The 27,978-nt window shown below is 43.2% G+C and overlaps 1 protein-coding gene across 5 annotated transcripts in view; it reads right to left on the bottom strand.

The window, feature by feature from the left end:
* The window catches only part of LOC144701389 (exportin-4 protein), a 58,898-nt gene extending 35,576 nt beyond the window's left edge, over positions 1 to 23,322 (bottom strand). For 2 of the 5 annotated variants that reach the window (XR_013581001.1, XR_013581002.1), the window contains exons 1-9: positions 23,010 to 23,321; positions 21,740 to 21,827; positions 13,165 to 13,273; positions 12,907 to 13,005; positions 8,493 to 8,535; positions 7,377 to 7,448; positions 7,195 to 7,290; positions 6,866 to 7,087; positions 4,019 to 4,202 (exon numbers count right to left, since the gene is read on the bottom strand). Coding sequence is in view for 2 of the 5 variants with exons in the window: in XM_078573204.1 (XP_078429330.1) it covers positions 4,019 to 4,202; positions 6,866 to 7,087; positions 7,195 to 7,290; positions 7,377 to 7,448; positions 8,493 to 8,535; positions 12,907 to 13,005; positions 13,165 to 13,273; positions 21,740 to 21,827; positions 23,010 to 23,105 (1,009 nt within the window). In the remaining 3 variants the exon portion in view is untranslated. Of the gene's footprint in view, positions 1 to 4,018; positions 4,203 to 6,865; positions 7,088 to 7,194; positions 7,291 to 7,376; positions 7,449 to 8,492; positions 8,536 to 12,906; positions 13,006 to 13,164; positions 13,274 to 20,320; positions 20,340 to 21,739; positions 21,828 to 23,009 lie in introns of those variants that run through there. The other 3 variants (XM_078573204.1, XR_013581003.1, XM_078573205.1) reach the window with 3 other exon arrangements.
* Between the last annotated feature and the right edge of the window lie 4,656 nt (positions 23,323 to 27,978).

The raw sequence follows: 27,978 nt of genomic DNA, 5'->3' as shown, positions 1-27,978 counted from the left end.
CACCAAGGGCCTCCCTGGCCCGCACTTCCAAGCGTTAGTGTCCAAGTTGGGCATGTTCAACATTTATACCCAACTTGAGGGGGGGTGTTAGTTCAACATGTTAGTTCAACAGGCCCATTGGGCGTCACATGTCCCTACGACCCAGCAAGACAGTGCCCATTAGTGACTGCTAATAAGCAGCCACTAATGTGACCGTTGGACCCCAATGGTCATAAGATGACCGTTGGACTCCAGCGGTCATTTTCCTTTGTTTAAGAGGCTATAAAGCCAATGTAACCCTGAGTGTAACAATTTAGTTTTTTCCACGAGTAAATATTGTTGATACTTGCCCACGATCCTTCTTCCTCAAAATCTCCTCTCATCCTTCTGGGATTGCAAGGTCTAATAGTGTTAAAAAGGTTTTGAGCTTCTTTGAGCCTTCCATGAAGAAGGCAGTGTCATCTGCATACAGTAGAAGTGGAATGCCTGTTGGAAAGCTCTCTGATTGAAAACCCTTCGACATGCCATGCGCGCATACTTTGACAGTACAAGTGACCATCATCCACTACTGGGACGAATAATAGCAGTACCAAGGGGCATCTCCATTGGGGATGGATCCATCTGCCCTTTTTGGTTTCCCATTCAGTAACACTGCGAAAGAGTGGGAAGTCACACATTTCACCAATTTCACCCATTCTATTGGGAGGTTGCTCTTCCCCCTTGAGGCCCACAAGATGTCCCTGTCAAGAGATTCGTACGCCCTTGCAAAGTCAACTTTCCACATAAAGCCTTCCCCCTTCATTACTGTGTTGTTGATCAACAGTCGGCCTTAGATGAAATGGGACTGAAAGGGTCCAATTACCAATCATCCGATAGTCTGATGACGTAAATGGAGTTTGACAGCGATATGGGCAGAAATCACTAACTATTACGACCCCTTGGCATTTTGGTAGAAGAAAGAGGTGCGACCTATTCAGGCACTCTAACCCAAAGTTTCCCCACCAAAATTTTGCCAGCCTGCCCATAACTTCTGCTTTAATCATCTCCCAAAACTCTCTGAAAAAAACATTGGGATTCCGTTGGACCCGGAGCTCCTTCTCCGCTTAGCCCCTTGATGGCCTCTTTCACTTTGTCCACAATTAATGGTCTCGGGTCACCCTGATGGCTCATCTATCATTCCATTTCCAATGACTTTAAAAAGGCTTTAAAATTTTTGGCCAAAGCTCTCCCTATTTTCCTTGACCCAACGACTTCTTAGTTCCCCACTTGTAACTTCAATATTTGATTTGATAGTCTCTTTCTGTTTGTCGAGAGGCAAAAAACTCAAGTATCAGCATTGCGCTATTTCAGCCACAATCGTAGTGATCTTGGCCTCCAGTCCACCAATTTTTTATCCTTCGCTGCCACGACTTCTGGTTACTTATTTCTCGCCTTCGCCTCATCTACCATAAGGGTTCTTGTGTCTTCCAGACCTTTTAACTGTTTTACGCCATCCCAAGCCTCATCTACCATTTCTCTCCTCCCGAATGCACTTCCTAAACCCCCGGAGATGACTTCAAAGCCCTTCCAATTTATAGCCAGTCTAGCTGTACGGGGGACCCTATCTAGGCTGGGATGACCATCATTTTTCTACTTCTTCCTTGAATCCCTGCTCCCTCAGCCAAGATCTGTCCAACTTAAAATATGTAGACTGGCATGACCCTCCATTGTCTGCCACACAATTAAGAGGTGGTTGGACAGGGGCCTCTGGAATGAGTGCTCATCTGCCATAGGGAATCATTCCAGCAGCACCACCGAGCACAGAAATCTGTCCAATCGAGACAGCATACTGTGCATCTCCGTGCTCCTCCACGTGTAAACACAATTCCAAGGTCTCATTTCCTACAGCCCCATATCTGACATGAAGGACCAGAACTCCAACTCATAGTCTCGGCCACCAACACCATTAGGTATGTCCCATGTCTGTAGTGCGGCACTGAAATTGCCTCCAAACAACAATGGAAGCCCTGGGAAGGTGGGTACTACTCCATATAGCTCTCCCCACAGTGAAGCTCTGCGAGTACTTGAAAGATGAGCGTATACCGATAAGACCACCCATTCCTAACCATCGCATGCTGTTTCAGCTTCACCACAGCCACGGAGTTTCCAGTCCACTCATCCCCTTTGGAGGAAATCGTCTCGTTCCATTCGACTACCTGACTCCCAGATCGAACCACCACATTCACTGCTAAGAAACCATCTAGAAAACATCGCCCATCATAATCTAACCATGCGCCTCCCAGCCTTCCATCATGGTTTCTTGCATGCATACCACTGTACCTCCCCACTCTCGGAAGTATCGCCCCACTACACCACGCCTTCTTGCATCTCAGAGTCCACGAATATTCCAATATATGCAATTCATTTTTGAACTTCATGCCCCCTCTCTGAACCTGCCTTTTTCGCAGCTCTACATCTGCAGCCATTGCACATGCCATCTGGTTCATGATCCAGTCGCACCCCACTTCCACACTGCTTCTCTCCTGCATTGTCTTCTTTCCCTCTATTGTGTCTACAGCAAATATTGCTGATATCCCCTACGGACACTATCATAGGTCCCGTGTCTTCCCATTCGCCTCCACTTCCTCGACACTTCTCTTGTCACCCTTCCCATCCATCTCTACTTCCATTATCCTTAATTTGTCATCCCTCCCCACCTTGATGCATGCATGCCTCTCCCCCTGCGTCATCCCCTAGGAGCAGCTTTCCCCTCCTGTAGCCATGGCATTGTAGCTAATACGATCCCAGCCGCGGATCATATCATGCAGGAAGGAGGGAGCTGGCCATGGCAGAATGCACAACGCTGAGGAACAAGGGCGGTGGAGGTGCGGCGGAGTGGCGTCGTCCGAGGGAATGAGACCCAACTGAGTGGGCATTGTCGGGGGAGATAATAGCTACCAAAGGGGAAACACTAGTTGCAATTCAAATCCTGCCCTCCAACAAGGAGGGCTACATGTTTAAAGGGAAAAGCAATATTGAATTGGAAAGAAGATAATGCCCCTAGTGGGCTTGCTAGAAGGAGTAGATCATAACAGTAGCAGAGTCTTATATCCCCTAGAGTGAACACCCTTCGATTATAAACAATGTCAAATAAGTTACTCTGGTGGTGTTGCACTTTCTGCAAAACTAAGAGAGCAAGTTAAAACTCAAAAAGACGTGACCCCATAACTCTTACTCATCAAAAATCTTCCTAGGTTTATAAAATAACATGAATCCCTCTTTTATGTGGCACTTTACATGTTGTAGGCAAGAATGTTAATGAAATGAGGCACTATCATGGGCATATGTTAGAGTCCTGATGAGATAACCGATTCTTGAAATTGTAGGGTTATAAATACTCTTTGTAAGGTCATTAGAGGGACTTTTGATGAATGATCACCCTGTGGTTTCTTAGCACGAGTAGCCGTATCCGGTTTTCATGAGGGCAAGAACTCCCGATTCGGAGATTCTTGACAGTTTGTTCACCAATCGCTCTCTCTTCTTCTTTCTTACCTCTTCCATCTCTCCAATTCTCCTCTCTATCCATCGTCCCATTTCTTGATTTTTGTTAGATCTCCATGGGGATCGTAACAGCATACTATTTCATGTACTAGCCTTCCGGGTGGCTGTTTTTTTTTAAGAAAGAGAGAGAAGATCACCAAAAATCAGTGATCAACCCAACATTAATGATATATATGATCGTAAAAAATACATGGCTGACCAGTCTGGTCCCTTTTCTGTCATGCTAGCTGTTATATAATCATATTGGACTACGTGTACTTCAACCCCAATAAACTTATGTATATTTTCTTTGACGTAAATAAATCCATAAGCATCCATTTTTCGTTCTGCCTCTGACTTCTTCCCCTCAATCTGATATTCACTAAAGAAATTTTCATTGTGATAAAGAATTCAAATAACGGAAAAATCATAAAGATCAACTTGGATGTTTGTCATTTTGAAGAAAATCATTTCAGAAATCATACAGATAAATTTCTACAAATGGAGTCAAAGAACGTACCTTTAGGAAATATAGCACCTGTAAGAGAGCAGAAGTGCACAATAAGCTGTCGGACAGACACTGCTAGCGGTGAATCAAACCACAAAACATCATCAGAACACTTCTCCCGCATGGTTTTGTATAGTCCTAAAAGCCAAGTAACATGCCCACTAGAGATAAGAACATCACGCCATGAAGACCCAGGCTGAAAAAGAAACGATAAAGTGTCAGCATTGAAACAACAGAGTTTGTTGATGATAGGTTGGCCCCAGAACTTAGCTAAGAAAACTGTCATCTGTGAAACTCAAGACCTTTTCCTCCTCCCTACGAGCCGGGAGAGGCTCTCCCATTTGACTAGCATTGCGAAGGTGGCGGACAGAGAGAGAAGGAGAAGTCAGACAAGAATGCAAAGAATGAGTAAGTCCTTGCAAAGAAGGAGGTCAGACAATCATGTTCCTACGATAAAAGTTTCGGAACATCTTATGGAGCAAATTCCGGCAACCAACATTCGCCTTTACTCCTTACAAAATCTGGCTCGTCCATCAACCACATCAGCAACAGAACCTAGATCCGCATATCATGCACAAGATATTCCACAGGCAAAATGTCATACAGAATCAGATTATTCACTCAAGAATGGCAATGTGATTCCATTCCAAGGTACTAATCAAAATGGTTGTATCTTTACCGTTAATGATAGCAGGTAGGCCACCGGCTTTGGGTGGTCTTCCTTATTGTTCAAAAAAAAAAAAACTAAGCAAGATGGTTGTACCAAAACTGTAGAACTTTTTTTCAACTTATCCAATGCCTGATAAAGACAAGATGCACCTCATTTCGCTGCCCATGGATGACTGATCCCTGCATTGGTTCATTCATTCCAAAGAAGAATTTGGATTTCAAGATTGGAATGACTTTAAGTGTCAGTTAGCAATTGAATATAGACTTTCTGGTATAGCATCTAACAAACGTTGTTTGAAATCCAGCAACTCAGATCAGTCTCCCAACATCCCTTTCATTTTGAAAGACTCGTTGCACATATCTTTTATCTTACTGCTGTGGTCAAGGAAAACGCCTAGCTCAGAAATCTAATGCCTAAGGTCCAAAACATTGATGAGATATAGGCCTTTTGGGATCAAGGAGATTATGTATCTCTCAACACACTTCTGCAATTTGGGCAGGGATCTCATTCAAGAGCCCCACGAGAGGATCTTTTAATGCACAATCCAACCTTACAAGAGCACAACCTCAAAGTACCGATCCTGGAACCAGCAGTGCTCCAGACCTCCCAACTCCTGAGGTCACTAGCTCTTCAAATGAAGGAGCGCAGTGCGCAGCGAATAATGAAGATGAAGATGAAGATGAAGAAGAGGATAGGATTAAAGAAAGAAAAGAAAGGTTATGCAAGAACACGGATAAGGTGATGCTAATCAAGGTTATCCAGAGGACAAAGAAACGAAGTCAAAGAAAAGAAAGAAAAAAAAGAAATCAATGATGAAAAGTAAAGTAAATCTTAAGAGGTTCTATATTCACTAGCTCTTGCTGACAATTCTTATATAAACTTCAAGGCCCATAACTTATCTCCCAGAATCTGATGCTCAAACTGAGGTCAAAAATCTCAGTCGTGAGTATTATCTCAGGTGGTTTACATCTGAATGTCCAAAAAAGTGGGTGAAATAGTTGCCCAAGGCAGAACTCAGGAATAAAAGCTCTCATCATGCCTCTGCTAACATGCCCCACTTCAGAGCAGTATCTGGGCGATAGCCCCCTCCCATTCTCCATTACCATTCCCTCCCATTGGCTCTTTCAAAAAATTATTAAAGGACCGAGACACTACTCTGACCTAGATAAAGACGCAGCTGACTTTGTCCCGTTCTTTGAATTGGATAACTGAGGGATGCCAATTGGCTCAGTTATTCAGGTGATTCAATTCAAAGATATGACCCTAGAAGATGAAAACCTGTGCTAAAAGATCCTTTGAGAAATTAGCCCCAAAATTCTTTGGACCCCATACCATTACCCAAAAAATGGGCCCCCCTTGTAAGTTGGATTTACCAGCTATGGTTTCTATCCATGTCTCCAATATCCACTGAGCTGTTGGCGATAATGTTTATGTTTTTCCATTCCCATCTAATCACTCATATGAATCGGAATGGGAAGTTTTTCCAGAAGCTGTACTCCCATAACATTTTCCCACAAACAGCCTACATGTCCTCACCGAATGGAAGAACCTTCCCCATTTTGAAACCATATAGGAGGAGGCCTCTGTCCCAGAACAGCGATTCCAGTCCATACAAACAGTGGACACTTTGTCCCTGAGGGAGGGCAGTGCTGATATGGACCTGCCAGGGTCCTATCCGATGCTGAAAAGAAGGATGATTTAAGCACACGCACACAGAGGAGACACATGCTGATTCAAACAACAATACTGAGTGAGAGAAGTATAAGTAATAAATGGGGGCTGACACCTCAAGGATCAGCTGGATAATTTTTGAAGATTTGAGTCACAAGTACAACCCAAGCCGTCATGGGCCAGGTGGAGGCAGGTCAGGCACAGCAGCAAGTTGAGGCAAGATTCTGTAAGAAATGGAGAGTGAAGGTAGGGTCTGGGGAGGACTTTTGCAAACAGAGACGGGACTTTTGGCAAGCCCTGACGACCACGCCTCTGTGGAGACGTCTAAAGACAGACCTCGACTTACCCTTTTCTCCCCTTCCTTCCCCTTTCTCCCCTCTCTGTCTACTACATTCTCTTCATCTCCATTTTGCTTGAACTCATGGGAGGTCTGGGAACTAATTGGGTTCATATATTTCAATGTCTTAATGGCTTCTGATCAGAAAAAGCTACAGAAGAATGAGGACCACTAATGGTACCTGTACCAGAAGGAAGTCAAACTTCTTTAGCATTGCAAGATTTAGTTTTGCTTTGCTATCCAATGACTCCAATGGATCACCAGCACTTTTGAAATCCCAATTCAAGATCTGAAACATGAGGCGGAATGCCACAGAACAAACTCTTTCGCCTGCAGTTCCCCACGGCTCAAATATTTCACCACTGGCATTATGAGCAGCATCTTGGGCCCAGCAGTAAAATTTCTGCATCAGAAGAAAGACAAAATCAAGAGAAAAGATTAAGTCATTACAAAACGATCAAAGTTATAGTAATGAAGGAGCATGACCAATAATGTCTGGACAAAATGAACCTGCAAATAATCTTTCTGAAAAGAAGACCTGCAATTCTCATGAAACTCTGAAGGAAGGCCCATGGCAGAAGAAGTTGATGGTGAGAACTCAGATACCTATTTCAAAATCGAAATACCCACCTCACCAACAAGGATAAATGATAAAAAGGTGTCTGGATACTGAATTTTAAGATTTATGATACCAAAGATTCCAAGAAATTGATTGCCGCATATTGTGCACTTCTTCCATGAATCCCAAGAACAAAATCCTTAACCTACCATGAGAATGAAGAGAAGATGCTAGTAAATGACACAGGGAGAAAATACATATTTTAAACGATTAGAGGTAACACCAAGAAACAAATTTCATAAGTCATTTGAATTATATTACATTATATTCATACCCTTGCATTTTTTAAATATTTTGTTTATATCGAAAGGCAATCAATAATATAAAGGAGTAAACAATACAATCCCTGGCTGCTATAAATAAATGCATCCACCCCACTCCAATTGGGTTGGGAAGACAATGTAACCACACAGGAAGAGGAGGGAGTGTGGAGCCGGCCGGTTGCATATTGGAGATGATCCCTAGAAGGTGTACAGGAGCCGCTACTCCTCTGGATTATATTCTTTCATTTCTCAATCAATCAGTCTGTCCGTAATTTTGTTTTCCAAGAATGTTCCTCTACGAAAGGGACCTACATTAAGGTCTCTTTCAGTAAACTCATTGCATGCTTTAAGAGAAGAAAGGCCAGCTTCTGTAGTAAACATAAGGAGCCTCGACTCCAGAGAAGAAGTAAGATGCTATTTGTTTTCTGCCCATTGTGCACCTCCAGCGAGAGCTCCATAAGGTCGACGAGAAGAAAAAGAAGAGTAGGTACCCAGCATATCACGGTTTTCTATGGCAGACAGACTACATAGGAAGATTGTCACACAAGCAGAGGACATGGTACCAGCACATTAGAGAACTGCAGGCTTCTGTGAAAGAGGCCAGGTCCTAGTTTTCATTTCCTATTGAAGTATGGTGTTTCTACAAATTGTGACTGCCAGATATAGAATGTGAATTAAAGTGTGCATTTCTCTGTGATGCCCCCTACTGTTGTCCTCCCTCTCTGTTAAGTCCACCATCAACTTAGGGCACCCCATGGGGACTGCCTTTCCTTCCTTACAACAATCAAAGGTGTCCTGAAATAGCACTGATCTTTAAAGACCCTAACTTCAATATTAATCATCCAGCATTCACCAAGACATGTAGGAAAATATGGCAATAAAAAAAGAATTATTCCAATAAAATAGTACAGCAGTCAAAATTGCACCTCGGTTAAGACAGATTCTTTCTCAGATGCCAAAAATTCTAGCCTGAAAAGGTCAAAATAGTACCCACAGTAAAAAATTACAAATCATTAATTTCAAAGATAAGAACCACAAACTATTTTTAAAAAAACGATCCACAAGTAAGAAGATATCAATGGAATATTAAAATTCTGGAGAGAGAGAGAGAGAGAGATATAAATTGAGATTCTGGCAATAATCCATGTGATCTTTATCTTTATTTTTATTTTTAACAATATGGCTCTTATCCTGGGAAAGAGAGTAGATGGAGACAGGATGAGACGAGAAGTCGGCGGAGTGGATGTTGCCGTTAATTACAGGCATAGAGCACGTCGCCTTCTAATTGAAAGGGGAGGGAGTCAGTGAAATGTATTTCGCCATGAGGAGGGATATGATAAGACTCTCGGTATCACCACAGAGAAAAACCAGAATCTCCACGGAAAATACTTCCTGAAAAACCTCGAGTCGTATACGATCCCCTTGGATCAATAAAGAAAAGGCAGTTGAACACAAGAATATAAGTCCAAAGAGAAGACTGAGGAAGAGAGAACTGAAATTGAAAACAACTAAGAGTGAATTGGCCCTAGCTCATTCAGCAAGGAGGATCTCCCACCGATCCAATCGCCAGAGTGTCTTCAAGCTTCCAAAGAATCAATGTCTTTCCTTTCTTGGCTTCAGCCTTTATTTACAGCCCTCTTTTCCCCTTTTTATATAAACTTCCACGCGTGCCTCTATTCGACTGCACGTGTGATGTCTCTTCTTTTGTTTTTTGTTTAGATCTTCATGAAGCTCTTATCAGGATAGCAGCGGAGTAGAGATCGCCAGGAGAGAAGATAATAACAGGACGAACTTCACTAGAGAACACAGAAGAAATACAACTTAAATAAACTTCTTGTTGGCCCTCAGCAAGGGAGGGCTATGAATATTTAAAGTGAAATCTTAATGATAAAAACGCCTTTAACGACTAAGCTACAAACTCACCCTAGATATGATGGGGATAGCATCACTTTACGGCCGTCTTTCCTCTTATTGTTAATGTTACATCATGAGAACAACATATAAAGGCTTAGAACGCACCCTTTTACGTCTATAACTTATCTAGTAGGCCCAATCACAGAGGCCCATGATGTACTCTTATAGAGTGGGGTCACCCACTCAATGAGATATTGAAATATTGAAATATTCTTATTTACAGGTGGCAGCTGACTGCATAAGGGGTTCAGTAGGCATCATCAACACATCAGATTTTCTCTAACCTCCATTAAACCTCAAAAGAGAAAGTCATCGATCAGTAGGTAGGACTCCGGTTCATGACGTAACCTGAACTTGCCTTCGACTAGATCAAGTAAATAATCCATCTTCAGAGATATTTGCCAGTTAGTGACCTTCAGAGGACTAAACAAACGAGCAAAGATTTAGATAGAAATTTAGAAAATGTGTACTTTGCACTAAGAATAAAAGAAAGTGTGCATATGACAAGGAAATGGACAGAAATAAAGATAGAGAAGACGAGAACAGCTGAGGCTCATACAACGGCTCCCTCCTGATAAGACCCTCGATCTAGGTTCGTATCGGAAGGAGGGTAGAGGACGAGGCGAGGTAGACGTTCCCGGGGTAGGAGAGTAGAAAGAGGAATGATAGGAGCCGGGGTCAGGGATCGACCAGGGACGAGCCGCCTGATGACTCGGTGAAGGATTGACGATCGCTGGGATGCAGATCGTCAGAGTCTAGAAGACAACCGAACGGCAGAGGTAGGGATAGGATTGAAGGAGAGTTGGTTGAAGATCCGGTGAGACCATCACGGGGATAGGGACGCTGGACGGTCAAGGGGACGGGACCAAGACAGGGAGGATTGAGATAGTGAGCCAAGGGGCCGATCTTACCTTAAATTCTTGACTGCCCTCCTCAAAGGAGGGCTATACATATTTATAAGAGAAGGAAGCAACCTACCCTAAACATGAGATGACTAAAATGCCCCTAGTGGGCTAAAATTCCTAAGATACCCTTGGGGGTAGGGGATCGTATCACTAGGGTAGGGAAGTTCGTGTTTCGTCAACAAACGAACACTGTTTGTTGACGAACGAACAGCCCAAAAATCATGTTCGTGTTCGGCTCGCTCGTGTTTGTTCGTGAACGAACATGAACAGGACAAAAATTGAAGAAAGAAAAGGTGGGCACTCTTTGGGAGGGGGGCAGCGGAGAGAGAGAGAGAGGTGGAGGTCGGAGGGGGGGCAGCAGAGAGAGAGGGGGACATGGGCGCAAGGGAGAGGGGGGTGGGGAGAGAGAGGGGCGAGGCCACACGGTAGAAAGGGGTTCGGGGAGAGAGAGAGAGGGGGCACGGGAGAGGGAGCGGGGAGAGCGAATGAGTGTCTGAGTGAGGGAGGGAGGGAGGGAGAGGAGGGAGGGGAGAGAGAGAGAGGGAGATCCCCGTTCTCCCTCTCTATTTCTCTCTATTTTAGTGTAAAAATAATAATTTATATTACATTACCTCGGGAATGCCACCTGTTCGTGAACCGTTCGCGAACATGTTCATGTCCGATTTTTCCTGTTCGTGATTCGTGTTCATTCGTTCGCATGTTCGCAAACGAACGAAATTTTTTTTCCCAAACCTACGTATCACCTTCCCACTGGAGTAAAGATATAGTATGTACCACGTGTGGAGTACAGAGATGCTATATGGCTAACAAGGAGCATCTTGGAGATATCTACAAACTGATCCGTTGATGAGACAGTGATACGATCCAGCGAGATCTTATAATGACGTTGTAAACAAAATCCCTCAACCTTCTATCGATCGATCAACTTGACGATGAAAATATGTAAATGCCACTGGAAAACGAAACAGACAAACATCTCTGTCACCATCTCAGAGAAACATTAGGGAAAAGGAAAGAATCAATAGATCGAAAAGGATGCCAGATCAGTCTTCCTCTACTCCAGATTGCGACCATGATCCCGCACTCCAGCCTGCTTCTGTTGTAACGACTTCTTCTCCTTACTTCTTAAGTCAAACTCCCTCATTTATATAGGGACTAAAGCCCATGGGTCAACAATGCTGGACTTGGCATGTGTCCTTGCACGTTACTGGGACAAGACAGCTTCCTTGCACCCTTCATTTCCTTTATATAGGGAGGTTCCAATCAGACAGGTGGAGGTATAATGAGTTGTGCATGAGCCTTTATCACCAATAAAGCAACAGTCAGCTTTGAGGATCTTCAACTGCTAATGGAACAAGGGATTGGAGGTTATATGAAGATTGTCAGAATATCACGATAGAGTGGCATGATCTGAGGTAATAAACCCACTGCACAAGGAACTTTTGGGCCCAGGAAGTTCACATGATATTGTACAATATCTCTCATAATGGGACCCAGGAAGTTCACATGAATTAGTTTGGACACCAGCAACCCATCATCCAGCATAAGATCCGTAGTATATTTTTATTTAGGATTGCTAGTCAGTGGGCCTGAGTGGATTTATTTTCTTCATTTCCTTTTGTTTTACCTGAGTGGGCCAAAAAAATGGCCAGCTCAGATTTATTTAGTTGGTCAGTACAGCTGTGCTATGAGCCTCGACCTATTGATGTAACATGTATTTAAAGTATAGTTATCATATAATAAAATCGAGGTTTATTTTGTGAAAAACCTTAATGAAAAGAAGAGGGGTCTGCAGAACTCAGAAGAATTCTATCTTGACAAGAATCAGTAGTGTTTTGTGTATTATGCCCCCTATGCCCACTCTAAACCTCGCCTCACAAAATGGCTATGTTGCAATGGATAACAGAGGCTCCGTAGAACCCAAAACACTGACTAATCTAGTTGCAGGGAAGGGACCTAGACGTGCCTAGTACTGTACCTCTTGACATTAATTGTTGATGTATTATATCTATAACATCATACATCGTTTATTCATTATTCCTAAATTCAGATCTTTACTTTCTAAACTAAAGTAACATGTTGATGCATCTTCATTTGCTCTGTGACGTTTATAGCTCAGATGTTCCTTCATTGACAGGCCATCACTAAACTTTGCTATATGCCCTAAGAGATAGACATTACTCTTCCAAGCACATGGAATCTGATCCGATCCCCATCTATCTTAAGGATATTTTTGTAATTTGCTTCCCTGCATGTTTTCCTTTTAAATAGGGCAGCCCTCCCTTTAGGATGGCAGTCAAAAAGAGTGAGTTGTGTCTCATTTCAGTTCTTCATTTCCCTATCTGAGTCTGCTTTCTCCTCTGATCTCTCTTTCCCTTATTCTCGCTACTCATTAGTTAGGACTTGAACCATTCTCTCGTCGACTATCAAGATCATTTAGAACTATTAGTTACATTGGTCGTCATCACGATACGTAAATGAAGAATGTATAAGAATCACATTAGCTACCAGGACAACTCACCAGCCTCTTTTCATCAGTTGTGCAGCAACAGAAGACACCTTGTTTTGAACATATCCGTCTGTTGCAGTAGCATGTTTCATCACAAACCAGATGCAGAAACTGCAAGATAAACAAGACATGTCCATAAAAAATAACTAATTACTTACCGATCAACAGGGAAATATGAAATAGAATGAATTTAAGAGTGAAGAGCTAAGCTAGCTCAATGATCACCAGAGAAACATTGTATTAAAATAGTTAAAGCAAAAAGAAGCATACAATATCAGGCCTTTTTTATCCTCCGCAGACAAAACACCCCATTCCCGAATAGCAGCATCTCGAATCACTCCAGCCGCCTGAAACCTGGCAATTGCTAACTGGGAGTTCTCTGCGACAGCAGAAACCAACTAAGCAGTTTCCACATAAATTTTTTGTTGGGTTAAAAGAACAAATGCAAGCTCAATGGCATCAATGGGTACAAAACATTGAACTTATTTTTAAGAACAAAATAAGGAAGATTACATGATGCAAGCCCCTGCATGTATTTCCTTGATAGAGGGCCACCCTCCCCGTAGGAGGCAGCCAAGAAGCGTGAGTCATGAATCCTTTTCCGAACTCAGTCTCCTTGCTCCTCTCCTTTCCTCTCTCTCTCTCTCTCCCTCACTCTCTCGACTCGTTAGGTTGGACTTGACCCATTCTTTTTATCAAATATCAAGATACATTGCAATTATAAAATACATTGGTCGTCATCAACCAATATGCTTCAAGAATGTATCATCACCCGAGACAGGTAATCAACCTGATGCTCTTAACAAATATGGACATTCAATACACTGGATGCTCTGAATGCCCCCTCTTCACTCCCTTCTAAACAAGGTTGTCCCAGTCATGAAGAATGTTGTCCATTGAAACTGTTCTCCCCTTAAAAACCACCTCATTATGGTGCAGCCATAGCTTTCATAGCACTGCATGGAGCCTTCTCCACTCCATCTTCCTCCTGGACTTGCCTCCCCTGATAGAGCCCCAGAAGTCTTCTCCTAAGAAGACATCCACAGATGGGATCTGCCGCGAGGCCACTATCTCCAGGGGGGCACCTACATGCAAAGGAAAGGTGAGACTGATATGATACAACAAATGGCATATCAGTGGAGACAGCATGGAAAGGGTTTAAGTAGCAAGGACGATTAACAGGGGGGACAAGAAGTAACAAGAGAGTCGTAAACCATGCTTGACAGATGTGCGGCACAAGTTTGGAATCCTGTGGGACGAGGACATCTTGAGGGGTTTGCAGCCTTAGATGCTGTTGGGAGATCGGGAGGCTTAATCATAGCGTGGGATGAAGCCTTGTTTGCCACGGTTGAAGAGTGGAAAGGAAGACATGTGGTGGTGGTGAAGTTGGCCCAAATCTCGGACAGCTGGGAATGGGTTGTGGCGTCTGTTTACGGTCCCACTGACCCCAGTCGCCGGGAAGAACTTTGGACAGACTTAGCCTCGGTGGCCAGCAGATATCGAGGGTTGCCGATGCTCTTTGGCGGTGACTTCAACGTGACATTAGAGGCCTCTGATCGCCCGAATGACGCAGGAGGACGAGACCACAGCAGCGAACAATTTTGGTCTTTCCTCGCCGAGGAGGGGTTCCAGGAGATGGGCCCAATTGACTGTCAATATACATGGAGAAGCTCGGCATCCCCCAATACATGCTCTCGACTAGATAGATTTCTTGCGTCTATTGAGGTCATGGAGCTATTCCCCCTGGCAGTCGTCCGGGCTCTTCCACGACCTCTTTCTGACCACACGCCGATCGCGTGGCACTCGGGGGAAAAGGACTACAAGGCCACCTACCTCAAGATGGACAGATCGTGGTTGCGGGAGCCAAAGTTTTGGGACGATCTAGTCCAATGGTGGGCAATCGCATCCAACGAGGGCCCGAGACCTGTGGACATCGCATGCAAATTGTGGGGCCTCCGCCAATTCCTTATCGGTGCAAGAAGGAAAATTAGAACTGACCGCACAAGTCGGCGCGACACTGTTCTCGATCAACTCAAGAACCTAGACACTACCGAGGGATCTCGACCGCTCTCAAGTGAAGAGACAGTACAACGACGGGCACTAAGAAGCATCATCAGCGAGGAAGATTTGAAGCTGGAGATGGACTGGCGACAACGGTCGAGACAACTGTGGCTGAGATCGGGAGACGCAAATACAAAATACTTCCATATGGTGGCAAATGGAAGAAGGCGGGTAAATAAAATATATCAAATCCAAGAGGGTAATGAGGTCTTCTCAGAACCCTCTGCAGTTGGGGGCATCCTAAGACGCCATTTCTTTGCCATGACAAGACGAGGGCCACGGAATAAGTGGCGATGGACTGGGGAGGGCGCGACCTGTATACCACGTGATCGACATCAAGCTTTGGTGGCCCCATTCACAGAGGAGGAGGTTCGTCGAGCCATCTCGGGTCTGAATGCAGAAGGAGCCCCTGGCCCGGATGGTATCCCGGTTTTCTTCTTTTCTGAATTTTGGGGCACCGTGGGCCCTGAGGTTATGGAAACGCTTGCGAAATTTCACAGGGGGTCCTGCATCATGGATCGGCTTAATCGCTCCTACCTCAAGCTCATTCCGAAGCGGCCCGGGGCGATTGAGGTGGGGGACTTCAGACCCATCTCCCTCTCGAACTCCATCTACCTGGTTATAGCCAAGGTCTTGGCCACTCGGCTCCGGGATCTGCTCGATGCCCTCATCAGTCCTTTCCAGTCGGTGTTTATTCCGGGAAGACAAATGACGGACAGTGCAGTAATTGCTGGGGAAGTGATAGCATCTTGGCAGCGGGAGAAGGTCTCCGGATTTCTTTGGAAAATTGATTTCGCCAAGGCATATGACTCCCTTGATTGGAGATTCCTTTGGGCCGTACTTCGACGAAGAGGATTTCCAGCAGAGTGGATCAAGTGGGTCAAACTCTGTGTCACGACCCACTCATTCTCGGTATTGATAGATGGTCAGCCAGTGGGCAGGTGGATCCATCCCCAACGAGGCATTCGGCAAGGCTGCCCACTGGCGCCTCTTCTCTTCATTCTAGCTGCCGACACACTCGCGATTTGCACAGAGCAAGTCTGCGCCAGGGGCTTACTTTGGGGTTTCCAATCGCCAAGATGCCAGCAAGGGATCCCGCTGCTGCAATATGCGGATGACACCATATTTTTGCTCGAAGGGACGACAGAAGCAGCTGAGAATGTATCAGTGCTCATGGATATCTTTTCAGAGCTCTCTGGCCTTAAACTCAATCGAGCCAAATCCTCAGTCATCGGCATCGGCATGACGGCGGACGAAGTGGACAGATGCTCCCAGATCCTCTCCACCCCAATTGAGACTCTCCCCATCCGATATCTAGGCTTGCCCTTAACAAGCGGACGGGTCTCTAGCCGAGATTGGCAGCCTGTAATTGATAAGATTGAACGACGATTGGAGGGTTGGAAGGCTCGCACGTTGACACGGGGGGGACGCCTGATCCTTATCAAGTCGGTGCTTGCGGCCATACCCACCTACTACATGTCTATATTCCGGATGCCGACGGGGATTCAGGCCAGACTCGACACCCTCTTGAGGCGGTTTTTCTGGCGTGGGGCGAACCATGGAGACGCCCGCGGCGTGGCTTTGGTATCTTGGGATACGATATGCCGACCTTTCCGGGAAGGTGGCCTCGGGTTTTGTGCCTTCCAAGAGGCCAACCTTGCGATGATGTTTAAGTGGGTGCAGAGGATGATGCAGCCACCCACAGACCTAGCAACTAATGTCTTATGTGACGGATATGGGGTATCCTTGGATTGGGGCCAAAGAGTGATATCTAGACATGGAGCGTCCGACTTCTGGAAAGGACTTTGTCCCGTCTTTCGGCTGGCCTAGGATTTTTTCAGACCCCGGTTGGGAGATGGTTCCGCCTTCTGATTCTGGCTGGACGATTGGTCTGGCCTGGGGCCGCTACAGTCTTCCTTCCCCCGGCTATCAGCGCTGTCCAGGGATCTTAATGCAACGGTGAAGGCGTGCTGGGATGGGGCTTGGCTCCCGGTGTTTGAAGGCGGACTATCGGACCAGCGGATATCTGAATTGGTAAACCTTCTGAGCCTCCTCGACTCAGTGCACCCGTCGGAAAGCTCACTGGATGCTTGGGTTTGGCGGGACACACAGTTCTCGGTCAAGTCGGCCTATCAGTTGCTGAGGCGAAGCTCAGGCACAGAACCCTCTGATCTGCTGGCAAGCTGCAGGCTCCTTTGGAGGCGGAGAATCCCCCTCACGGTGAAAATATTTGGGTGGTTCCTTCTCCGGCGCCGCCTGATGACCCGAACAGCTCGACGGCGTATTTATCCGGAGGAAGCCTTGAGGACTGCTCTCACCTCTTCTTCGAATGTCCTATGGCCCGAGAAGTATGGACAGAGGTGGAGGGCGCACGACTGGATCCACGGTTCGAGGTGACCTTCTGGGAGTCGCTTTGAAGCGGCGTTTATCGGTGTGAAGCTGAATGGCAAAAGCTTTTTGCTATCCCGTGGGCTATCTGGCTTCACCGAAATGATGTAATCTTTCGAGGCCGCACTCCCTCAGTCATGGCAATCCAACATGACTCGAGGGGGTTGGCAGCCTTCTGGCACCGAGGGCTATAAGCCCGGTGTCGTTTGTATGTTTCTCGGGTCATTTACTAATGGCAGCAGGGGCACCGATTTGGTGACCCTTTTCTTTTTCAAAAAAAAAAAAAACAAGAGAGTTGTAAACTCTCCTTCCTTGTCTCTCCCTCTTTCCCCTCTCCTTCTCGTTTCCTCACGAAACCTAATGGCCTACATCTTCTTCTCTCTCAGTGCCAGGGGCTGGGCTCGATGGTGCACCATATAGGTGGCATCTGTCTCCACTTCAAGATCTCCCTCGTCCTCATCGCATCCCTTCCCTCTTTCCTTACCCCTCCCCTTCCCTCTCTCTATCAGCACCGTGAACGAGGGAATGGATTTAGTCTTGAAAGCACCCTATTTGAATCGAAGAAAATCCCATCTCTGTCTCATTCTGAGGGTTCTTTATCAAATAACAGTCTTCCTTGTCCCTTGTGCACATAGAGTATTCTGCCGAGGTGTCTGAAACATTTTTATTCAGAGGGCTTGTACCACCAGTCACTGCCAAAATCGCAATCATCCAAAAATCTGCACCTTTACAGTAACTTTCTGCTTCCTTAGAAGCACTTATTTGGTGTTTGCTTCTATTACTCTGTCAATCTCTCTCTGATCTTCATGTGGGCATCCCAGAACGAAGAGATGAATGCTCTCTCAAAGTCTGAGGTGCATCCCATCTTGCATCTCACTCAAAGTCTGAGATGTAATGGCGATTGTTGCATGCTCAACAGCTCTTCCACCCTCTAATCTGACAAGACACCCTCCAAAATGGAATTCCACGTGTAATAACAACACTCCCTAACTGTGGCGTGTGGATTCCGTGCGCGGGGGAACCAGGATTCAGGACTCCCTCTGTAGTCAAGCCAATCATTTGTCCAACCAATATTGAAATAAGGATCCATCCCCGAGTTTGGCACCAAAACTTCTCAGGTTCGAGGGAAGTTCTGTCTCATGCCACGTCATAAAGTAGAATCCCCTCGGACTGGAATCAATTGCCTCTCCCAATTCAATCCAAGCCATAACTGGCCTTCAAAACATTCCGAACCAAATCCTCCAACTTCACAATTCAGCCCACCCATTTTATCAGCAGCATTAGATTTGTAGATATATATGGAGAACCCCCAGCGTCCATCGACTCAGGGGTCTGCATACACGTTTCACGAAACCAAAGACATCCCGTTGTCATTGTATGACCTGAATCATTTCCAAAGTAACCTCATCATCTAGCCTTCTAAACCCAGAGGTCGCTTCAAGAACAAGAGGTAGAAGATTGGTATCATTAAGCAGCAAGAAGCTGCCTCCCCCTCAACAGCACTCTCTTCTGCCACCCCTCCAATCTCCTCTCCACCTTCTCAATTACTGGATTCAATCTGTGGTCGAGAGTCATTCCCCCATCAATAGCAGGCCTAGATAGTGCAGAGGTAATGACCTGATGGGTTTCACAAGGCTCTAGCGCATTATGACTCCTCCGGTATTAGCCCAAATCTCAAAACTGTGTATTTGGCTTGATTGATCTGTAGAATGGAAAATTTTGCAGAATTCGAATGACGTGGAAAGGTTCCTAGCTTCCTTCATGGAGCCTTCCATAAAGAATGTGGTCTAGTCAGCATACTGGAGCAGCAGGATGCCTGTTGGGTAACTCGCCGTCTGGAAACCTCTCAACAAGTCAAGTCAACATGTTGAAACGGTACAAGTAGCCAGGGGGCGTCCACTTGTCAAACAAACAATAATAGTGTCAGCGGACATCCCTTCCATACCCCCCTGTTGTGAACGGATCCGACCCCACTCCAGCAAATGAATGGGACAAAACACATCGCCACGCCCATGACACACAGTCGGTAGGAAAGCCTCTCTTCCTCATATAGGACCACAAAGAGTGACATTCAAGATAATTATATGCATTCACGAAATCAGCTTTCCACATGAAGCCCCCGGTCCCCTTCCCTTCCATGCCTCTAGGGTTTCACCTAACACTACTGTGTTGTCCACCAGCTGCCTACCAGGAATGAATGCAAACAGAAAAGGTCTGATTACATCTCCAACACCCCTCCTAACCTGTTTGCCAAGACTTTTGCAATGATTAGATATATTGAGTTAGATAGCGAGATGGACCAAAAGTTACCAACCATAATGGCCCCTTAGCATTTTAGTAGACAGAATATGTGTAATATACTGTTTTGATCTAGGCCATAGTTGTGCCTCCAAAACACTTCCAAAGTGTCCAAAATACTAGAAAACACTGAAGAATAATACTAGAAATCCATCTAAACCCAGGGACCCTTCTCCATTTAACCTATTGATTGCCTATCTCACCCCTTCCGCTGAGAAAGGCCTAACCAAATCAACCTGCAGCTCTTGCATTACTCAGTCTACCCCTCTGGCACTCCATTGGCTTGCGCCCCCCAAGAAGGCCCTGAAATGGTTTGCCAAAGCTCCCCCCACTACCTGTGAACCCACATAATCCCACCTGCAACTTCAGCAACTGGTTCAACCTCCTCCTCCTATTTGCAACTAGATGAAAAAATTGTCCATTTGCATCACCCTTATCCAGCCATAATTGTTGTTGTTTCTGCCTCCAATCCAGCTCCATTTTCTTTTCTTTGTACCACCTCCCTGCACTCCCTTCCTTCCCTCTTCTCTTTTTCCGATAAGCTTCATCCATCTTCCTGGTCATCCAACTGTTTACTTGATAAAGCATCATTCTGTCAGTGATTCCTCTCCTCCCCAATTTGCTTCATGACCCTAATTAAATGCCATCATATCCCTGCAAGATAGCTGGCCAGTCTCACCGTTGCCGCACCCTGTTCAGGCTGTGAAGACCACCACGACACCACCTCTTTGTTGAAACCCTTCTCCCGCAGCCATGATATGTCCATCTTGAAATATGTGGACCGGCTCTGGCCCTCATGAGTCTGCCATACTATCAGGGAGTGATCAAGAAACAGTAAAAAAAATGCCAAAAAACTGGCCTTTCATATGAAATCTATTGTAACAATTCCATAGCCAAATGATATAAAACTAAAATAACAGAAAATTCTTTTCATAAGAACATATAATGTATTATCTGAAGAGTGAGATGATCCCACATGGACTTGCAAAGAACCCAAACAGAAAATCGTAAAAAACAAAACAACGATGATGAACTATTTATCTTTATCAGATTCTGTCATGCATTCGATAACACTTGTATTTTTTAAAACAAGAGAATTCAACGAGTAATTGACAGCCAGACAGGTCGGTTTATAACAGTATATTTGAGCAATACTTATTACAGAGAGGATATAACAATAAGAAACGACAAATCCTACAAGTGAGGCACAAGGAATTCCGTAAAACCATAGGGCAATACATATTTTAATGAAATAGGTTTTGCCTGAACAAACTGATACGTTCTTTTCAAGAACGTACCAGAGACGTGCCACCAATAGACAACGCTGAGTCAGGCCGCACGTGCGAACTGACTATAAATAAACCAGCCAAGGGACAAGAAAGTAGTTATTCAGTTGAATCTGCATCGTGAGCTGAGGCTGGAGGGGGAGGCACTCCGCGACCAGAAAGGGGAGAGAAGGAGATACATCCCGATCTTCATTATCTTCTTCCACCATTCAATCTTCTCCATCTTCTTTCAAAGTCTGTAATTGTTTCTCTTCTCATCCTTATTGACAATTTGGATTTCACACTTATCTAGGCAATTGTTATTCAAGGAAATTCTTGAGAAATTCAGTTCAAGATAACTGTTGGTATCACAAATGCAGGTACTGGAAGTCAATATTGGGACAGATGCCGATATGGTACAGATAAGCACAGTAACGATATCTGGTACATCCGATATTAGTGTCCAATATCAGATATCCCTAATATAGAAAGCGATATTTGGTACATCCAGACCGATATCGACAAAGGCTAGCTAGGAAACTAGTTTTTTTTTTAAAGAGACGGATATTAATTGTATAATAAGGGGGGTTCAAAATACACCTTGTAGATTGGATCCGAACAAATTGAATCTCATAAGGGTACAAACAGTACTACAGAAAAAGGGGAAAATAAAATAAAGACGGATAAAAAATGTGATGACTGCATATGGATTGAAAATCATAATTCACAGCTTAAAAATAAGTGCTTATATACCAAAGTGATGTCAGATCAAAGTAAACAAGCAGATAAACGTGACTCAGTCTTTACAGGAATATCTACATACGCTTACATACCCAGGATGAATCTACAGCACTGATAGGGACTTTTTGATTGATTAAATGCTTGGATAGAAGCTTCAGCAGCCGCTGAATTCAAGTTCATCTGCTTGAAACAGTGAAAAGAAAATGTAAGTTTATTTTTTTTAATGAAAGGAAATGCCAATTGACGTTGGTAAATGTTCGTTCGAAGCTGGAAATCCAAGTTAAAGAGAATCTCAGAGGCAATTGAATTTAAGTCAAATTGAAGCCAAATAAATAAAGCATTTGAATAATACAGTAGAATGATTATACACAAAATCCATGAGAACCAATGCTAAAGAGAATATCAAAAGCAATATAACTTAATATCAAAATAAAGCTGAATCAATAGTGTGCATCAAATAACACAGCTGAATGATTTGACAAGAAAACCCAGGAGTATTCTATACAATAGTTATGATGTAAATAATAAAACCTGCACTCCGTGGTCGGAGTACCTTTCTTTTTTGGTGTAAGAAACACCGCCAACCCTACTCATTTATGGACAGAAGAAAACGAAAAGATACTACATCTGAACGCCCAATCATTCTCAAACATTCCAACAAACGCAATCCGCATGATCTAATGTTGACTAAATGAGACATAGAAATGAGGCACTCTTATAATGACTAAAGGACAACAATTTAGTGTCCGCCAATTAGGACGTGAGACGCAACTAGATGTTGAGGAAAAAGCAAACTGCGGCCAGCAGACAATTTTGACCCATAAAACTTACACAGGTTGCTCCACTCTGAACACAAGAATAACACAGATCGTAGTCCCTTAAGCAATAACTGATCACACTGAGAGTCAAATAACTACATTTTTCACCTCAAGGATGGGTTCACATAATCGGGCAAGTTCTCACGAGGAAATGAAAGAGGGAGGGTGAGAGGGAGATGACGGGCATCAACTACATATCGTGGCAAAGGATAAAAATCAGACGGGGAAAATTCTCTATGGATATGTGCTTTTATAGATTCTGCAGATAGCCAAGCACCCACTGGGAGCTACCTCCTTCCTACGACGCCCTCTCCATTCATTTCACTCCCTGACTTAATAAGAAATTAGACTATACTTCCCAATACAATTGGCTCTCGGAAAAAACATTCCTTTGGACATCTTATGGTTAGGAAGGCGCAGGGCACGAAGATATTACGTTAACAAGCACAGTGCAGATATCCAAAACGGCCGAAAACCTCCAAGTCATATAAAAGAAGATCGAAGACTAAACAAGCAGGGGAACACGAGGAAACAAATATTAGACCTGAATATCGTTGCACGCCCGCTCTATTGCTAACATTGTCGTCCGGAACTGCGTCAACTCATGTTCCCCAAAACTGCCCGCAAAAACTCCAGTCATCCCTTCCCCTCCCTCGCTGTCTTTACGCAGAAAGGCGTCCTCGACGCGAATTGTGGACACGCAGACCAAATCACCGCTTAAGATTTGAAAGCGGAAAAGAACTCCAGAGTTCAATCACGGGCCAGAATAAAGTATCCATCGAGATTCGAGAGTGATCGGGCAATAATGAACTGCTCTCGTTGTGCTGAAGGCCGCGAGCGAATCATCAGTTCCCCCCTGACTGCTTTATTTTTATTTCACTGTAGCAATAATTTGCTCTACTAAAATCCTTTTAATTATTGTTGGTTCTGCGTCTCTCGTGACCTGATAAGCAAATGTCTCAATTTTTTTACCTCTGTTTTTCAATTTATATCTCAATCTCACTGATTATCAAATTCTATCTCAATCTATCCCGACATGTTTATAAATGAATATCAATAAAACGTAATTTCAAACACCATAAATTTTCATAAAAACAAGTATTTCTTTCTTTACTGATATTATTTGAATTCGTTTCGGTGATTCTTTGAGGAATTCCTCTCTCAAATTCCCAAATTATTTCTCAGTACAATTAAATATTGTCCAAAATATCATATAAAGTTTATACCTTCTTGGGCTCCAATCTCTTTCAACTTTTATCTCTGGGCGAGCAGTGTCCTATACTTTAAACCACTCCATTTTGTTGTGGAGTAAGTGGCACTGAAATTGAAAGATAACCCCATGCTCCTCTCAAAATTATATAGAAAATAGGCAAATACTAGTATGATCTATATATATATATATATATAACCCTGATTATTTGACTAGGCAGGATTCTATCCCGACATGTTTTTCAATTTATATCTCAATCTTACTGATTATCAAATTCTATCTCAATCTATCCCGACATGTTTATAATTGAATATCAAAATAACGTAATTTCAAACAGCATAATTTATCATAAAAACAAGTATTTCTTTCTTTACTGATATTATTTGAATTTGTTTCGGTGATTCTTTGAGGAATTCCTCTCTCAAATTCCCAAATTATTTCTCAGTACAATTAAATATTGTCCAAAATATCATATAAAGTTTATACCTTCTTGGGCTCCAATCTCTTTCAACTTTTATCTCTGGGCGAGCAGTGTCCTATTCTTTAAACCACTCCATTCTGTTGTGGAGTAAGTGGCACTGAAATTGAAAGATAACCCCATGCTCCTCTCAAAATTATATAGAAAATAGGCAAATACTAGTATGATCTATATATATATATATATATATATATATATATATATATATATATATATATATATATATAACCCTGACTATTTGACTAGGCAGGATTCTATCCCGACATGTTTTTCAATTTATATCTCAATCTTACTGATTATCAAATTCTATCTCAATCTATCCTGACATGTTTATAATTGAATATCAATATAACGTAATTTCAAACAGCATAAATTTTCATAAAAACAGGCATTTCTTTCTTTGCTGGTATTATTTGAATTCGTTTCGGTGATTCTTTGAGGAATTCCTCTCTCGAATTCCCAAATTATTTCTCAGTACAATTAAATATTTTCCAAAATATCATATAAAGTTTATACCTTCTTGGGTTCCAATGTCTTTCAACTTTTATCTCTGGGCGAGCAGTTCTTTACTGAAAAGTATTTCTTTCTAATATTTCTTTCTTCACTAACAAAATATCATATAAAGTTCATAAAAACAAGTATTTATTTCTTTACTGATATTATTTGAATTCGTTTCGGTGATTCTTTGAGGAATTTCTTTACTGACATTGTCGTCGTCTAATTAATTTAGACAACAACAGACGTCATTCGTCACATCACATGTCATGGTGACGGCATCGTGACAAATGATGTGACATTGACGGAGACAAAATTGTTGACATGTGATGGCGACGGTGACAAAATACCCGTGATGGTGGCGTGGCAGGACGGACGTCACGGATGATGTCGGTGACAAATTTGTAAAAACATTTTAAAAGGGCAAAAAAACTTAATTTTTTTTCTCCTTATAAATTTAGTACTTTAGCACTCTTAAATAATGAGAAGTTCATTAAGGTGTATTATTTTAATTACATAATTGGAAGATATTATTATCCATCATATTAGGTATAATTTTTTCCCTATATACATAGGTAATATTATATGAGAGCCTATGTTGTATAAAAATTCCAAAATATGGAGAAAGCTAATTAAAGAGAAATTTTTTTCTCCCTAGAATAATATGATTAATAGTGTGCAACATCTTTAATACATTGAGTACTCTTAAATATTGAAAAATTCATTAAGGTGTATTATTTTATTTACATAATTGGGAGGAATTATGATCGGTCATATTAGGTATAATTTTTTCCCTAGATATATAGGGAGGATAAGAAAATTAAAATATGAAAAAATTAAATTAAAGGGAAATTAAAAACCAAAGAGGATACAGTCCACGCGTCTTGCGCTTCTACTTGGGCGCCTCCAAGAAGATTGTGCATCATCCCTTCTAACTGAAAGCCTTGATAATTCTGCGAAGGAATGAACTAGATGGGTAAATATAAAATAAAATTATTTCACGTGAAGCATTGTGGTATTCAAGATCAAAATTATTATCTCGTACTAGTTGTCATTGTCAGAAAAGCTCTTGACATTATCGCCATCACAAAGTTTTGCATTCTTGGCACATAAACAACACTTAACAATGACAAGGAGCTCAATGCTTACAACAGTAAAATGTGCCCTTTTGAAGGTGATGAATGCACGTCGTGCGGAGAATAAACACTTTGTAGGGCACTAGTCGCGCATACAGAAAGAAACTCTTAAAGAAGGGTAGATATTCGAGGGTATGTTCGTGCGCCTATGCATGTCCACCATCCTAGTGATGTCTCTATGTCTTTCCTTTCTGTTGATTGGAGATAAGTTTCCAATTCCTCTGTTGGAGTGGCTACCCGTCCTTCCTTCTCTCTAAGGGACGGCACCCCATCAATAAGTTCAATGAGCCAATCATCATCCTCATGGTCATTAGATGCTAGATCTTGGTCCCCATGAAGGGGCATTAGTCGTCGGACGAACACCAAAGCATCATGACTGACACTAGGATCGAGTGATGACCCCTTGCTGAAAGGGTCGAGAATTCTTGTTGTTGTGGTCGCATGATTCTTTGATATAATTGACTCATACTTCAATATCTTAATCTTCATACTCTCACACGCTTGTCGGGCGATGTGATTTGTCCAGCAGTAAGCTTTCTTCCCATAGTAAAGATTGTAGACACTATTTTTTGTAGGATAGTATCAATATGTCTCATTCAAAATGTGAAGCACTTCCATGGCTCTCACTGTCTTCGAGCTACTGACATAGTTTGTTGTCATGTAAAATGGCCCTAGGATGTCGCGAAGGACTTGAGAGTCTCTTCACGAGAGACTCTCAAGTCCTTCTCTATTACGGACAATATCTGTAATCCCATGTAATCGATGACATCTCGCTTCCCCAATGCAACACGTAATATGTCATACGTATTGTTCCATCGTGTTGGGCAACATAATGGGATTTGATTATGATTCTTTTGCCCAAGGTCTTTGCATGTCTTCATGTACTATTGGTGTCATTGAGTCGATGCTCGGATGCTTGTGACTAAGGGTCTTAGATGAGCGACTGCATCCGCCAAGATAAGGACAGGACCATGAATGACCATGTCTCCATGACTCACCTCGGCCTCGCGCATGGCATCCAAATTATCTATGTCAACATCATAAGCAGTATCATCTCCTTTGCCAACTATGCAGTTATCCGCAATCCTAGGGGGGAGGTATATTCACTAGTACACGCAATGACTTCAAGGCAGATTGGACAATCATGTTCAGCACATGGGACATGTCGGTCTACTAACAAATTGTCATTTCAGCGGCCTAAGCTCCTTCACCAGTAGTGATCATCCGCTCGTTACTTGAGGCATTGTATGTGGTGAAGTGCCAACTTATATTAAAATGAATGGTGAGTTATGTAATAAAGTAATATATTACAGAATTAAGTTTGATGGGTTGTCGTCGAGCTTTGTTCTCAAACCAAAGTCATCCAACGCTTGGAGCACAATTGTGCTCATATTCTCACCATAGTATTTCTCCACAAGCTCGCATATTGCAAGCACACGTTCACATAGTTCCCATCTGTTGTTCACCCAATGAACTATGATGCCCAAAAGGCCATGCAAAATTTCAGTAGTCCATGCATCCATTATCAACGAAACCTTAGGGACATTTGATAAAAACTCTACGAGCCTCTCTTTCATGACCTTGTGTAGTTTTTGTGTTGCAGCCTTTATTGCCTTCGATCTTTGCAGGTCAACAGTCGTCTCAGCGGCGTACTTCCACATGATCTTGAACCCCATATTGTCCACAATGCCCCAGGGGGAGTCCGTAAGACAAACAAATTGTGTTATAATCTCATTTGTCTTGTCTAGCATCTTCATCACTCCACGGCCCTACCCATACGCCTAAAAATTTGAGTGTTGATCAATAGGAATGCCCTTCAACTGCAAATGCCTCCAGAATATGTTTGTCAATCCATCTCCTCGCCTCTTCAACTTATTCTGTAATGGGTCAACTTTTTGGTCGCAACATAGAAGGCACCCCTATATGCCCGACCCAACCTCCATGAAATATTTAAATAATTTTGTCTTCCCTTTACATTTGGTACGAGATGTTCCAACCAAAGGTAGAGGGGTTTCTTGAGCATTCCAAATATATATTTATAAATGTCTTGAGCCATTATGTCCTCGAGTGGCTGGATCATATCTGGTCGGAGTCGTCGAAGGTCGTCCTCGGAGATCCACGTGTCGTCGTAGCGACCCCTGGAGAGAATCTCTTAGGCCTCAATCTAACCAGGACTAATTCTCCTTCAGAAAAT

The sequence above is a fragment of the Wolffia australiana genome, chromosome 3 (assembly GCF_029677425.1).
Source record: "Wolffia australiana isolate 7733 chromosome 3, ASM2967742v1".
Taxonomy (NCBI): Eukaryota; Viridiplantae; Streptophyta; class Magnoliopsida; order Alismatales; family Araceae; genus Wolffia; species Wolffia australiana.
This window is presented reverse-complemented; position numbering and strand designations above follow the sequence as displayed.